The sequence below is a fragment of the Haliaeetus leucocephalus genome, unplaced genomic scaffold (assembly GCF_000737465.1).
Source record: "Haliaeetus leucocephalus isolate CR32 unplaced genomic scaffold, Haliaeetus_leucocephalus-4.0 Scaffold577, whole genome shotgun sequence".
NCBI lineage: Eukaryota > Metazoa > Chordata > Aves > Accipitriformes > Accipitridae > Haliaeetus > Haliaeetus leucocephalus.
In genome coordinates, this window is record NW_010973013.1 from 6,781,060 (window position 1) to 6,795,281 (window position 14,222).

General features: G+C 47.8%; 1 protein-coding gene across 1 annotated transcript in view; it reads right to left on the bottom strand.

Annotated features, from left to right (window-relative positions):
* ACSS1 (acyl-CoA synthetase short-chain family member 1) overlaps nucleotides 1-14,222 on the bottom strand; it is a 38,407-nt gene that overhangs the window by 23,873 nt on the left and 312 nt on the right. Inside the window, exons 2-3 of the mRNA XM_010577858.1 lie at nucleotides 14,046-14,219; nucleotides 10,605-10,701 (exon numbers count right to left, since the gene is read on the bottom strand). Of these exons, the coding sequence (XP_010576160.1) occupies nucleotides 10,605-10,701; nucleotides 14,046-14,219 (271 nt within the window). The remainder of the gene's footprint in view (nucleotides 1-10,604; nucleotides 10,702-14,045; nucleotides 14,220-14,222) is intronic.

Sequence of the window (14,222 nt, forward strand, 5' to 3'; positions counted from 1 at the left end):
CATTTCAGCAGTATAGGGCACACCAGCTTTTGCATCTTAAAGAACGGTGGCCTGGGGTGCGGTGAGAACCAGACTGCTCCTGCCATTGGGGAGAAAAGAAAAGGGGGGCAGAGAGCCACGCTTGCTGCAGAAGGATGAGCGAGCGAGAGCCGCAGGCACTGCCCAGAGCTGCCAGACTCTGGCGTGGGTAGAGCAGCCAGCAAGCCAGTGGCTGTCCTGCGGCCTCCAGAAGTCGGTGTCCCTTTTAGCAATCCTTGATGCCTTTTTTACCTACGAGGCTCGGTCAGAAGCTACTGAGAACACGTGTGGGATAACACGAGATGAAATAGAAGTGTTGTCCCAAGACCCCCAGCACTGTTTATGTTGGTGAACTGCTGGAAGTGTTTCACAATTAGTACCTTCTCTTTAAATTGCAAGGGTAAAAAATGCATTTGCATGCATAAGGAAGAAAAGGAGAAGTCCCGAGACACGTGTGTGAGTGGCAGATTTTACAAGACTCTCATCAAAGCCTGATCACCCACAGCCCGAATTCCTCTATTGTCACTTCACCCTGCCGTGCTGCAGACCACAACAGCCTTGCAGAACAGAGATACTACTCCGAGTAAAACCACAGCCACTCTTGCATAGAGAAACTCAGGAACACCGACAACAGGAACAAAGGCTCTTTTCTCAGGGCTTGCCGCTGTGACGTGCTGACTTAATAGCAGAAACATTCCTCTAAGGATTGAAAAAGCAGTTTGTGGGCAAGGACTTGCGCCTACACTTATTCTGATGCCTACATGGGGGATAACACGATTGCAGGCATGCCTGGGACCAAGATGCTGTCACGAACTGAACAGCTCTGTGTGCCTGCAGTGGAAGGGCTTTGAGAAGAAGACAGATAACTGCACCAGGTGAGGATTGGTCTCACACCAAGGAAGGAGGTGACCCTCATGAGGGGCTGCAGAGCACGGCTTACCGGTGCCAATCATCAGCTCAGAGGAGAAGACTTGCAGAGTCTGCCAGGAATGAAAATTGTCCTCTGGGTTCAGGAACTTGCTGACTATTGAGGCCCAGAGGAGAGAGAGATCTTCTACTCGCTAGCACACTCATCTTCAACCTGTCAGCTCTGAACCCTTAGGGGTCTGTAAGCTATGCCACCAGGGACTCCAAAAAAACTGTTAACAAACAAATCAATTTTGGGAGTCTGCATTCCACAACAAGCTGTAAAGCATGAATCTACCAATGTATCCTTATCTCCCAGAACTGGCCATAGCTGTGAAAAAACAAACAAATTAACAAAGCCAGTTTTCAGCTGGTGGCTAATCTGCAAATAAAATGAAATGTTGTTTCTGGTCCATAAAAAATAGTTTTCTTTTTTTAAATCAATGCAAGTTGGAAATAGGCAAAGCCCAAGTGCTCCACTTTGGAAATGTTGTAACAAAACCACGGGCTGAGAATAACTTGGCATCTTACTTCTTTAGGATAGAACTCCATCTGCACTGTGAGGGCATGAAGCAACACAGCCATAGAGGAAGTATGAAGACAGATACAGTGATGGCTGGAGGGATACCACTTCCCTGCAATCTTTTGGAAGAGAAGGAAAATGAGCCTCAAATCCCAGCCACAGCACTTTGTGTTATTTATCTTAAGACTATTCCTGTAGCATGAAGTAAACAGACCACTCCTGAAGCACAGGAACTCAGAGAGGTGGCCAGACATGCTCAGTGCCTGCTCTCTGGCAGTAGCTGGCAACAACTACCACCACAGAGAGGTGGCGACCCTGCAGAAAGCAGATATGGAATGGCTTTACCCCGCTCCGAATTTCCTCCTAATCCCTTACAGCTAGAGATCAGCCTAAACACTAAAGCACAACATTCAATACTTCTTCCCAAGCGATTCATGACCATGCACGTTCCTGCTATCTACATAAGTGCACAGTCTGTTAGATGTATTATCTTGCTTACTTTTAGTAAGTTCATGAACCGAGCAACTCCGTGCAATAACAAATTCCCACCCAGTGCTTGGTTTTGTGCCTTGTCCTAAAAGGTCACATTCTCAGGTCCAGATTTCATCTGTTGCTGCATTAGAGAAAAATCTCCTATGTGGATAAGTAGTCAAGAGCCAAAACAAAACTAAGCTGCTCAACGGCAGAGCATAGGAAGTGAAACAAGCCCCAGACAGCCACTTGTGAGAAAGCAAAATAAAAACCGCTTATCTGTGATGAAAAATACCCAAGTGCTTTCAGAGCTGCAGCCTCTTTCTCCTGAACAGAAATGCCAGAAGAGCTCTGGCTAGGGCATCCTTTCTGAGCAGCTCCATGGTTCGCTTGCTTACTCAGGACTCGGTGACCGTGATGGAAGAAGCTCTCATTGTTTTTTGATGATTAACCCCAATTTAACATTTGCTTAATGAGAGTGTGTGAGCAAGCCGATAGACAATAAGGACCAAGTCTTTAGCCCCAGATCCATTTGCTTTGCCTTCTCTTCTTTGTGCTCTGAAAGGCTGAGATAGGAAGGCCTCAGAGGTCCCTTGGTGGTGCAGCACATGGGGGAACAGACACAAAGGCAAAAAGAAGGTGAAGCCAAGAACTCCAACAAAGAAATCCACAAATCCCTGCGCATCAGGTGTGTCTTCTGGCCCCTGTAGCAGCAACTCAGGCTTCCCCTCCAGCTCAAGAAAGGGAGTTAGCAGAAATGGTGTGTCAGGAATCCTTCCCTTGACTCCCTCACTGCTTCACACACACTTTGCTATCTAACAGGCATGCGATTAGCACATGCCAGCAGGTTACACATTTCCAGTACTTAACCTAAACACGTCTCAGGGTGGAACAAGCACCCTGCAAGGTCACTGGCCCGCAGAACTGAGTGGGACAAACCTAAATGGACTGAGCAGGAGGAAACCATGGCCATTACCCTCTCCCTGGTACTGCTGCCAAGCTCGGTGTTGCGGTCCCTCCAGCACACAAGGTTAGAAGAGCCAAGAGCAATTCTGGCCTCAAGCCCAGCATTGCCCCACCCTTGGCACAGAGGCAATGCCACTGAACACTGGCAGACTGTGCACGGGGAAGGACCTGCCTCCCATCCACACCCATGAGGTGTGTTGGTAGCAAGGCATATCTACTGAAAATATACATCAGATGCTGAACAGAGCTAGACGCGGTCACCCTGGAGGCAGTGAGAGTGCAAAAGAAGGCATCTTCTGTCACATGGGGTTTGGAAAAAGGGTAGAGGAAGCAGAGGCTTAGAGTGAAAACGTCTACCCTGAAAGGCCTCAGCTGTTGCCAGTGAAGGACAGAGGGTGGCCAGAGGCTCGGAGCAGATGTGCACTGCTTCTGCAAACCACAAGAAGAGGGAGAAAGGCAAAATCCCCAGCGATGCTTGTAGTGTTGCCGCCTGCCCGCATGCCAAAGGATTTCCGTGCAGCCGCCCAAGCAGACGGTGTGGAGCAGGGCACTACGCTGAGCGGAGACAAGCAGGATAACCACTGGAGACAGACAAAGCCATGGGACACACGGAGGGTCCCAGGGTGCCCAGCTCCCTGCGCGCAAGGCAGGCAGACAACAGGAGGATCTCAGCAGAGCCACTGCAGGAGAAGGAAACGTGCCGCAACAAAAGGAAGCGCCCGGCCCCCTCTGCGCAGAGACAGCCGAGAAACTGCAAAGTCAGTTCATGGTGCAACGGTCTGCAGATCCTCTGCAAAAGCAGATTGTAAGAGCTGAGAGCAAATAAAAGAGCAAAGTGGGCAGCAGAACGCCAGTGGGTAAAGTATCAGGGTGGAGCTGAGAAACGGGGAAGCAGCAGCCAGTTGGACCCAGGAGGCGAGGCCGTCTGCACAGAACAAGGAACAGTATATATAGTACGTGCTTTTAAAACAAAGCAAGCCAGGGAGATGGTAGGCGCATTAATGAACATGGGCAGGGAAGGACTTGCTTTTGGAAAATGTTATCTTCCAACTGAAAATGTGGACAAGTCCAACCCATTCATTGTACTGCAGGTGTGAGGGTAGATAGATGCTGAACGTGGATTTCACACGAATTTACCCATCCCAACCATGCACCTCCAAAACCAGAGGGAAGCACCATCTTACCCCAGTGACATGCCTGCTCATGGCGCAGTTGACACACTGACAGGCTTCAAACACCATGCACAAGAGCTCTGGGGAGAGCCAGTTCTCCCACTGTGCCAGCAGGAAATCTGAGCAGCCCACCGATTTCCGTCAGCTTTGGAGCAAGCCCTTTGCATAGCTGTTTCATGTCACAACCTGCTGGAAAACCATCTCCTTTCAGAGACAGAGCAGTCTGCTCCTGTCATTTCCCTACAGCCCTGTAACATGGCACTGCCGTGGCAAGCAACATGCCACACACTTTGTACAGAGTTTGCAAGGTCTCAGCTTGTGATGATCACTCTGTCTGAGCTCTTCTTGAACTACCTGCAGCCTGTTTCGCCTGGTTTAGCTGTAACAGTGATTCTTCTAACTGACCAGGTAACCATGGCTAAATTTTTTTATGCTTCTTTATTTTTTTATGCTACCGTCATGGGTTCACAACCCTAACATAATGAGGTAGTGTAAACAAATACAGGCCTGATATGATAAGAGGCCTTGAGAAACAGAGGCACAGGACATGGCATGAAGGAGAACAGCTGTGGGACAAATGATGGAGCACAGGCTGGCACTGGTGGCCCCATGCTGCAAATGACCTGTAAAACAAAATGTGCACCTGACACTGGACAAAAGTGGTGTCAGCGGTAACCAACAGGACCTCCTTCTTTCTTTTTCTGTAATAATTAGATCTTGACTAATAAGATTAGAATGTTAAGCGTTCAATTATACTAAGAATAAATTCTTGGTTCTCTCCACATAAGGTGTGCTGCCTTTTTGCCTGTAAACAAGACTTTGAGCGTTAACACTGTTCTCTTTTAGAGACTCATCACCCTTTATGCAGGCATCTCCTCGGCTATCACAGCATCACTTCTAAGCACAAGACCTGCAAGGTTGGCCCTCCAGCAGAGCTAGCAGATCACTGTTCAGGCCAGTACTTCTGTTTAATCTAACAGACGCAGCATTTCTCTCCCTATCTTTACAACATCTCTGTTCAGAAACTACCAGACCATATTTTTCCCAGATCCCTCCCCAGATACAGTGGTGCCTCTGTTTCCAAAGCCCATCGCTCAATGTCTGGAACAACGACTCCTATAAAATCCACCACCAACACATGGCATTTCTCTGACGCATTTTAGGGATGCCTGGCAGAAACATTTTTCCAAGAAGTCTGATGCTATCTTTTGCCACAGCAAGACAGCCTGCAGCTTTCTAAACAAAGGAAGCCAGTTCTTTTTACATCCAAAAAAATCGCATCAAGACCTTCTTTGGGAAGCAGCCTTTTGCAAAGCATTTCTAGACATTTTCCTAATCTATTCAATGCCATATATGGGCTTTGACAGTTCTTGTTTAGGAGGCTCCGCACAAGCCATATTCTCTGCTGTCTCAGCATTACAGCTGGGTTGAGTATCTCTTGCAGCAAACAGTTTACTTCCTGGAACCACAGTTTGGATCAGGCTGAAACTATTTGAAAATTCAGGTCAAATGCCCCAAACAGGTTAGCGTAAAAAGAAAAAAAACAAAAACAAAAAAAACACCACAAAAAAAACCCCAAAAACCAGAAAACCCCAGATCTGGGCATCTCTCAGCCCAGCACCCTTATATCTCACCTCCTAGCTGTTGCTCTACATGAATTACTGTGGAACAGCGGAGTTCAAAGCCTGCCTCTATACCTTGCGATCACAGCACCACGGACACTATCGTTTGAGATGTGGTTTCAAGTTCCCTGGGACACAGCAGATCTTCACACCCATCCTTTCTGCCTGGGTCAACATTCTGGCCACAAGGATAATGCGCAAACCTATTCACCCTTCACTGCAGCCTCTGTGACAGTGCCTTAGTTTAACCTTTCATTTCCCTAACTTCTTGCTAAATAGAGAAAACATGTGTTTCCTTTTTTTCACCAAAAGGAAAATTCAACTTTTTTTCCATTTTAGTGAGAATAGCTGAAAAATATAAAGCTCAATGTGAGGCTTTTTGGCTGTAGGCTCAATTGCTAAGCCAAGGACAATTGTCCAGCCTTCCTGCAGATATCCTGAACCCAAGGCAAGGAAAACCCCTTGTGACCTCTTTCAGCTGAGAAAATGAAAGGTCCCTGAGCTGCCTTGCGTGGGGAAAGCCAAAAGCCTGGGCAAGATTACTTGCAACTTCAACTTAGGAAGCCAACACTGGAAAGAAGGAAAAGAGTTTGCTGTCAATGAGAGACACCTTCCACATTTCACAGCCTGGTGAGTCCCCACACGACTTCCAGCTGCAGTCTTCACTGTGATCTCTAATACAATTTCAACCATTTCAGCTCGGGCTGAGGAACCACCATCTGTTGGCTTGTTAAAGGCATAGCTGCAATGTGGCTAATGAAGATGTCCAACCACTTCTCTCCCACCTACCTAGGACCCTAAGAAAAGCTACCAAGGACCCTAATTTCTGGTCCCCCAGCTTCTGCTTTTCACTCCCTACTTTGTACTTTGCATTTTGAACATTCCTTCTGCCTACAACATTTTCTGCACCTGAACAAGCTCCTTTGTAAATTAAAACCCTTCCACTGAGACCCAACCTGCAACCCTTTGCAAAAATAAGTTAGCTAACGTGTACTGTTGCCCACTTCTTTGCACAGTTCCCTTTGGCAATATCCATAGGATTTTGCAGTGCTAGGAAACACTGGCTCACAGGTGGCTAAATTGTAGAGACAGTGGTAAACAAGGGAACACCAGAGAGAATAAATAACAATAACCCATGTTGGACAGGGGGAGGTCTGGCATAACTTTAGCTGCTGTCTTTAATATTCCCTGTTGCTGAGCTTACAGAAGCTGCAACCCAACAGCTTCAGCCACCAACTCTGCCTGCTTGTACAAGGCACTTGATAATATAGTGCCCTTTAAAACCCACGGCTCAGCAACACACTGGGGAATTCCTTTGCAAAGTTTCAAAGCTCCTGGGCCCTGACAACATTCACAGAGCAGGACAAAACACTCCCAGCCGGGTTGGACCCTTCCGCCAATAAATTCAGCTGGCTGCTCACAGCAGTACACTCCTGTGGGTTAACTGCTACTTTGCCACTGTCCTACCACTGAGTTTAGCCTCCAGAGAGCCAGACCTCTTGATAACAGATTGCCACGATCTGTCTCCACTTTGCTGACTGCAGCCACCAAATCCCAGGAGGGCTGAATGCCCTGTTGTCACAAAGCAGTAAAAAAAAAAAACAAAGTCTCCTGCCTTCCCATTCCAAACTGGAGATAAATTGAAACTTAGCTGAATTTCTGCATGATAAAGAGGAAATCCAGAGAAAGGAAAAAGCACAAGAGGGGCCAGGGAACTTTTTTCCCCCAAAATGCTGAGTTGCATCAGCTGGAGAGATGGCACAAAACTCAGCAGTGAAAAAGATCATCACAACTGAGCTTGTTAAGGGCAGCAATCATCATTCAAGCAAAAGTGAAATGTTTCACCCATGGCTTTGTTTATCTTTGCCAGTAAGGAGATGTTTGGACTCCTCTCCTAGCACCGAGCACTTGAACTCAGCTGCATAAACACAACCCACCCTGCTGACAAGCATGTATAGGGATGTAGGCTGACATAGGCACAGCCCCACCAGCTCTTTGCCCGCTGCCAGCTAGGCAGTTAGTGGGGCAGCAGACAGAAACAGAGGCTCTTGCTTCTCCCAAGGATGAGCAAGCTGGGACAGGACTTTCCAATGTAGCTGCATTTCTTGCCAATGCATGGCGGAGGTCCTGCTGATTGAGGATTTCCCCTTCTTCAAGGAGGAGGAGCCCTTTTCCCGCACAGCCACCTGCTTGCTTTGCAGGCTGTGATGGGAACGGGGCCAGCGCTCAGCTGTTTTCTTGCCCCTGACAGCTCCCCAGAGACGGGAGAGCACCCACACCAGCAGCCACATCTTTCCTTGTGCCACCCAGGGCTTATCTATAAAGAGAAGAAGCTCACAGCAGCAAGCCTGGCAAAGTAGATAACGCAAAAAACTGGTGCCTTGTATTTCTCTGCACATAAGCCCTGGACACCTCCCAGCTGAGATTCCAGGACCTTCCTCAAAGCTGGTCCATTAAGGCAGTGGCCAAATTAAAGCCTTTACCTTCCTAGCGCACAACTTTAAGGCAGCTGTCTCATTAACAGCACATCCAGATCCTAAGGAAACAGGCATAACTCCTCTGCCACAGACACCAGAGTTTGGGTCCTTCTGATATCCAGCATCCCTCTCCTTCCCTCTTTATACTGCGGCTGTCCTGCACTGAGGCTGGCGTGCAGAGACCACCCTGCTACAGAAAGCTCTTGGAGGATTACTCAACCAGCATCACAGCTTCTGGGCCACCTCTTTTTCTGATATGCTTTGCCTCACAAAACTTCTAGCTAAAACAAGACGCCACTGCAAAAAGTTTTCAGCTAAGCTCAGCCTCAAAGGGAGGTCAGTGCCAGCACACCTTGGAAAACTTTACTGCCCCATTTAAAACCTTTAAAAATGCAGCCCAAAGACCACGGAAAGGGCAAAACTTTTGATTCTCTCCTTGCGTACACACCCATATAATATCACTGTTTTCAACAAAGCTATTCCTGGCTTAATGAGAGAAGCAGAGAACCAAGTGACCTGTTTACCACGTCGTAGGACCAAAGCCTCTTGAGAAACTGCGTCACCCGAATGCAGTCACATCTCACCAAGAACATCAGGCAGAAACAAGAACATGGCTCTCAAATACAAGGAGAGGTTTGAAAATAGAGGTTGCCAACTTGCCTTTCACTTGCATGTTCTTCCTTCGGGTTGCTAGTTACTGTATCTTTGTAAGGCTGCGCAAAGAGGGATTCAGTTTTTAGATGTGAGTTTCTTCTCTTCAAGCCACACAATCACAAATCCACAGGCTGAAAATGTGCTTTCTTCCAAATACATTTTGGCATGGCCATGAGAAAAACAGTTCTGTTGCTGTTCAGAAAGGCCTTCTCATATCTCCCGAGAAGACGGTTTGAGGGTCTGGAGCAGCTCAGCACATTTCAAGTAGCACAATCTGAGGGGGAGCCTAGAGTTGCCTCAAATGAGGCTCTGCTATCTGATGGGCTGCTCTCCTTCTCAGGTTAATAAGAGCACAATTCCCACCTGTGACCTACCCCCAGTTTCACACCTGGGACATGAAGAGAGCAGTAAAAGTACATACACCACCCCAAACTCTAGGAGAAACCTTCGATTCCATCTCCTTTTCTACCACCAGAATGGCAAAAGCAAAACTCAAAGCATTTAGCAAAGCTACCCAGTTGGTTACAACACATTTATATCACGACATGCCTACATAGCCTGTCAAATAACAATACCAAGATTAAAACCAATCCAATTCTTCCACAGCTTTACATCAGATTGTGTTTATTTCTGTAGCATGGAGCACTAACCTCTCAAAGCCATTTGTACACCCACTCCTCCCTGCTGACCAGCTTCCTCACTCCAATGAATAATGTTTTCAGGAGCTTTAATAAATTCTGGAGGTGAACCAGACCACCAGAACCTATTTAGACTCAAGGAGCTCCAGGAATCCCAACTATCAACAAGGTACAGAAAACATTTTGTAAAAGAGTCAGATGTCAAGACTTCCTATGACTCCTCTACTTTCCAATCCAGCAGATCAAACATGTGGCTCCCCAAGATCCAACAGATCAAATATGTGGCTCCCTAAAATAGGCACTGAGGAATGTACAAGTCTGGGAAACCTTTAGCTCTCACTAGAGAGACAGACGATATAAAAGGCATTTTTGCAAGCAGGCCTGTCTCCTAAATGAGGGCACATAGCAGGGAGAAGAGAAATATGCTTGAAAACTGCCATATTCTAACAAATCCTACAATCTATAGCAGAAATTACAAGTCGACGTCACTCAGAGCAGCCTCAAGGTTGCTCTAAACTGCACTGAGGATGGGGAAGAGGAACACAGGGAGCTTCACATTCCCTCCAGCCAGGACTTGGTATCATGCCATTGACCATCAATGCAAGATGTTTGCACCAAGACATTTGCTGCTGTGCTGAAACCAAAAGCTGCTCACAGAAATTTTCCCATGAATGCTTCTAACAAGCAAAAAGAAAACTGGCAGGTGAGAACATAAGCCAGAGAGAAAAAACAAGCCTTTCTCTTCTAAAAGCCCCCATGTAGAGAGGGAATCGCCAGGCAGGCCTGATTAACACCATAACCAGAAGATGATGCCAGATCTCAATCTGAAATTTTCAGCAGCCATCAGTAACTTACATCCACTGTACCTCTCACCCTGTAATATGTTTATTATACAAGTGCCTAAGATCAGGGAGCCCTCTCCGTGAAGAACCCAAGGGAAGAATGTCATTTCTCGGTGGTAACACGCCTGCGTTATTCAGGAGCTGTCTCATCATGACACCACAACCTAGCCGCAGCACTGCGGCTGCATGTCCTGTGTGCTGGAGCACCTTGGGAGAAAGCAGAGTTTCACGTAGGTCCGATTTCAGAGCAGCATCTCTTCTCCCCGCCCCACCACATTGCCAGGCATCGTAAAGCATTGTGAGAAGGTGCCATACCTGTACGTGACATGCACTGCAGTGCCAGGCTCATCTCTCTCCCAAATCAAAGCCACTCTGTTCGGAGACTTTTCGACGTGTTGGTCCAAGCAATTTACTATAAGAAAACAGAGGTTTAAACAAAGCCTGATCACATGCAACGTGCTCTGTAAACTCAGCTTGGTCAAGCATAACAGCAAGCTAGCGTAAGATGAAACATCATTTGTTCGCTAGCTAGCCACGTGCTCATTTATAACACTGAAAATGACAGCATTTGTAGCACTGGTAAAGCTGTCCTTTGCTGTATCTGTAGTATGCAAATACTATACTTAATTGGTACAGCTGCCTTAAGAAATGGCATCGCTCAGCTGATTCAGCTCAGCTTAGCTCCACTGGCTAAACTTAAACCAGCCCAAATCTCAACCCTGCTCCCAGCAGCATAAAGACAAGACACTCTTTTGACATTTTTGCTCCCCAGAGCAGCATTTCACTACATAAATCTGACAGACTGTCTTACCCAGCTTGCATTTTTAGCACTGCATCATTTGAATTTTCTAATTAAAGCTCATGTGAAACACTTTTATTCCAGGGTGTAACAGAAGAGCTGAATCTCAGCTAAGTGAAAATATCTAAAACTTTAGGATCTAGGGTAAAATCACAGAGTACAGACACCTACACATTACCAGACATCTGGGAAAGATGAGCATATATCTCAAGCTGTGTACTACACCTCCTAAAACGTAAAGGTTTACCAAATCACCTTCTGAAGGTGCATCTCTCCCCCCAACAACTCGAGGTGGAGGAAACCTGAACAACTACGCGAGATGCTCAAGTGGACTTAGGGAGAGCACCCACCCTGAAGAAACTTATAGAGAATCCACCCAAGAAACCTGCCTGCACCTTCAGTAGCAACTTGCCTGATGGTTAGAGATTAACCTTGTAAAGTATTAATTCTAAGCCTAAACTATGCTTACTTATTTCATTATAATCTTCCAAATGCAGTTACTTTATTCCAATAGACAACTATTAAAAACCAGTCAGGCACACTGCTGTACATACAACTCAGAGAAAACCCTTAAAAAATTGTTGAGTTTCAGATCATATTTCCTGGAAACGTTAATACTGGCGGGGGAGGATTTCATTTTTTCCAGATAAGCTAAGTGCAAGGAAAGCTGTCTAATGCTGTCACAATTTGTGAAGTTTAAGTAAACTGCAGCCCGGGAGTCAGCTTCGGCTGTTTTATGGTCACAGCTGATTTACACAGAGGGTGGGAATGAGCCCCTAAAGGTGCAAATCCCTTAGAATTCAGCATATTTCATTACAAGAACAATACTCAATCTCAAAAATATGAAAAAGCACTCTTCAGCTGTTTAAAGTCTTTTATATTTTAATGTAAATCTCTGCAGCAGTACTATAAAAATAAAGGAGATAAAGCCATTCCTTAGGCCACCCTAATATGATATGGGAGGACAAAAGCTCTAAGGGGAATGCTTTAAGCAGTTATACTCTGGTTCCCTCTGCCATCTGTCCATAGGTAATTGGATCTGCTGCAGCTTGGTCTGCGACCCTTAGCAACTCCCACCTCCAAGCTCATTGCAGCAACACCCTCACACATTGCACCACACTACAGTAAATCACATTAATGGGGATTCATTGCCCAAGCAGCACTTCTTACTCATGAGCAGCCATACCAGCGTTCAGAGGGAATTTCTGTTGCAGCGAGCCCCAGCTGAGCCAAGTGAGAGCTTTAGCTCTTTGCTCAGTAAGAACTGGCAGGTGAACCAGGGCCAAATGCTATTATTTCCTTCCTGATCTTAGGCTTACAAGAGCCTTTTGCTCATTTTACAAAATAGAATTTAGTGAGCTTCCCCTTACTACTATATCCTAATAGTTTCTCCATATGTTTTCTTGCCTCCTCAACAACGCTTGGAAACAATTCATTTTGGTAAGACATGCTCCTGAGAACCCAGTGCCCTGGTTGGAAGTGAAGTAGTTAGCCGGATTATTCTCCTGGCCAGGAGTTACAGTGCAATAAACCCAGAAGCGCTGAAGCTCGCAATTGCCCCAGATCCTACCACAAGGTCTCCCCAAGCAAAAAGCAGCAGATGACTCAGTTGCCTGTGGTCCAGCTGTGTTGGGAGATGGGCACACAGGCTGCTCTGCATCAGGGACCTGAACTGTTGCCATATTTCTGTAACCAGTGTTCAAATCAAGAGATCTAGGGACAAAACCAGAGCCTCCTAGCAGAAAACCAGCCACTCGGCTGTGGCCAAGTACCACCTTGACTGTGCTTTAAAAGAAGAAAACCATCAATAGCAAAACTGTTTAATTCTGTGCATCTGTGTTTCAGAGGTCTATGGTTTCTTTTTACCTATGCAAAGAAAACTAAGTGGCATTTAGTGCCTGCTGAAGAGCCAGACGCAAGACATGACCTAAAATCAGGCCCAGCAATATCTGAACTTCAGACACCTGACCCACAGGGGATCTAGAAGAAGGTGCTGATCCCACTCTACAGAGGAAAGAACCAGGTCCCTGAAAGTCTCTGTGCTCAGCCAAGATCTTCCTTTCGACAGGAATCAATGAAAACAGAAGTCTGGCTACAATCCCTCTGATTGCTGGGTGCTGGAAGAAGGGCTGTACACACACCTCCATCAACTTGGGATCCACTGCTGGGAATTGTCTCCTGTGAGGAGATGCTTCCCTATGTCCTCTGGAAGACCTGAGGAAGGTTTGCTCTTTTGCTGCGAAAAAAGGTGGCCAGAGAGGTTACGGTGATCAAGCGGTGGCAATTCAAGTGCTCTCCCAGGAATGGGAAATGAAGGTAAGAAACGTACATCCCTGTTAAAAGACTTTGCCACCGAGTTGTACCCCGAACGGGGCTGGGGCTTACTCCCACCAGATGAAGCAGAGCCACGGCACAGAAGAGCCTTCACGGCAGATACGGTGAAGTTGGAGGAAAAGGCCAAGCCCCTTGTTTAAGACAGAAAAGAAGCAGCAGCTTCCCCCCGATAAAGCACTGGGGTTCACACCGTTCCCCACCTTCGGTTCACCTTTGCGTCGCCGCTGCGGAGCCCACCGCGGGCCCAAGCGGCACCCTGCGGCCGGCCTTGAGGCCGGCGCGGCCGGCGTCGAGGCATCCCTACCGGCGTGGCACCGGGGAAGCCGCGCTCCAGACGTCGGGGCTGCTGCACGGTACCCCCAAAGAAGGGCTGAGCGGCCGCCGGGGAAGCAGAGCCAGGGCGAGAGGCTTAGCCAGGTTCATCCCCGCTTCGCAACACCCGGCAGACGCGCTCCCAGCGCCGTTCCGCCAAACTCCTCGGTTTTTCCCTCAGAAAAGGAGCGCTGGCGAAAACTACCCCAGTGGGAAGGCCCTCGGCAGGCCGCGAAGGCAGAAGCGGGCAGCCCCCGGCGGGGCGGGCCCTCAGGGCGGCGGGGGATGCCCGGGGGGGACGGACGCCTTACCCGAGACGTTGAGGCGGCCACCGAGGAACCAGCGGGCGGCGCCGGGCTGGCCGGCCTGGTAAACCGTATGGAAGGGGCTGTCCCAGCGTAGCACCCCCCTCGCCACCTCTGCCCAGAACCCGGCTGGGTCGCGGGCCGCCCGCTCCTGCCAGACCCCGTAGCCGCCGGGCGGGAGGG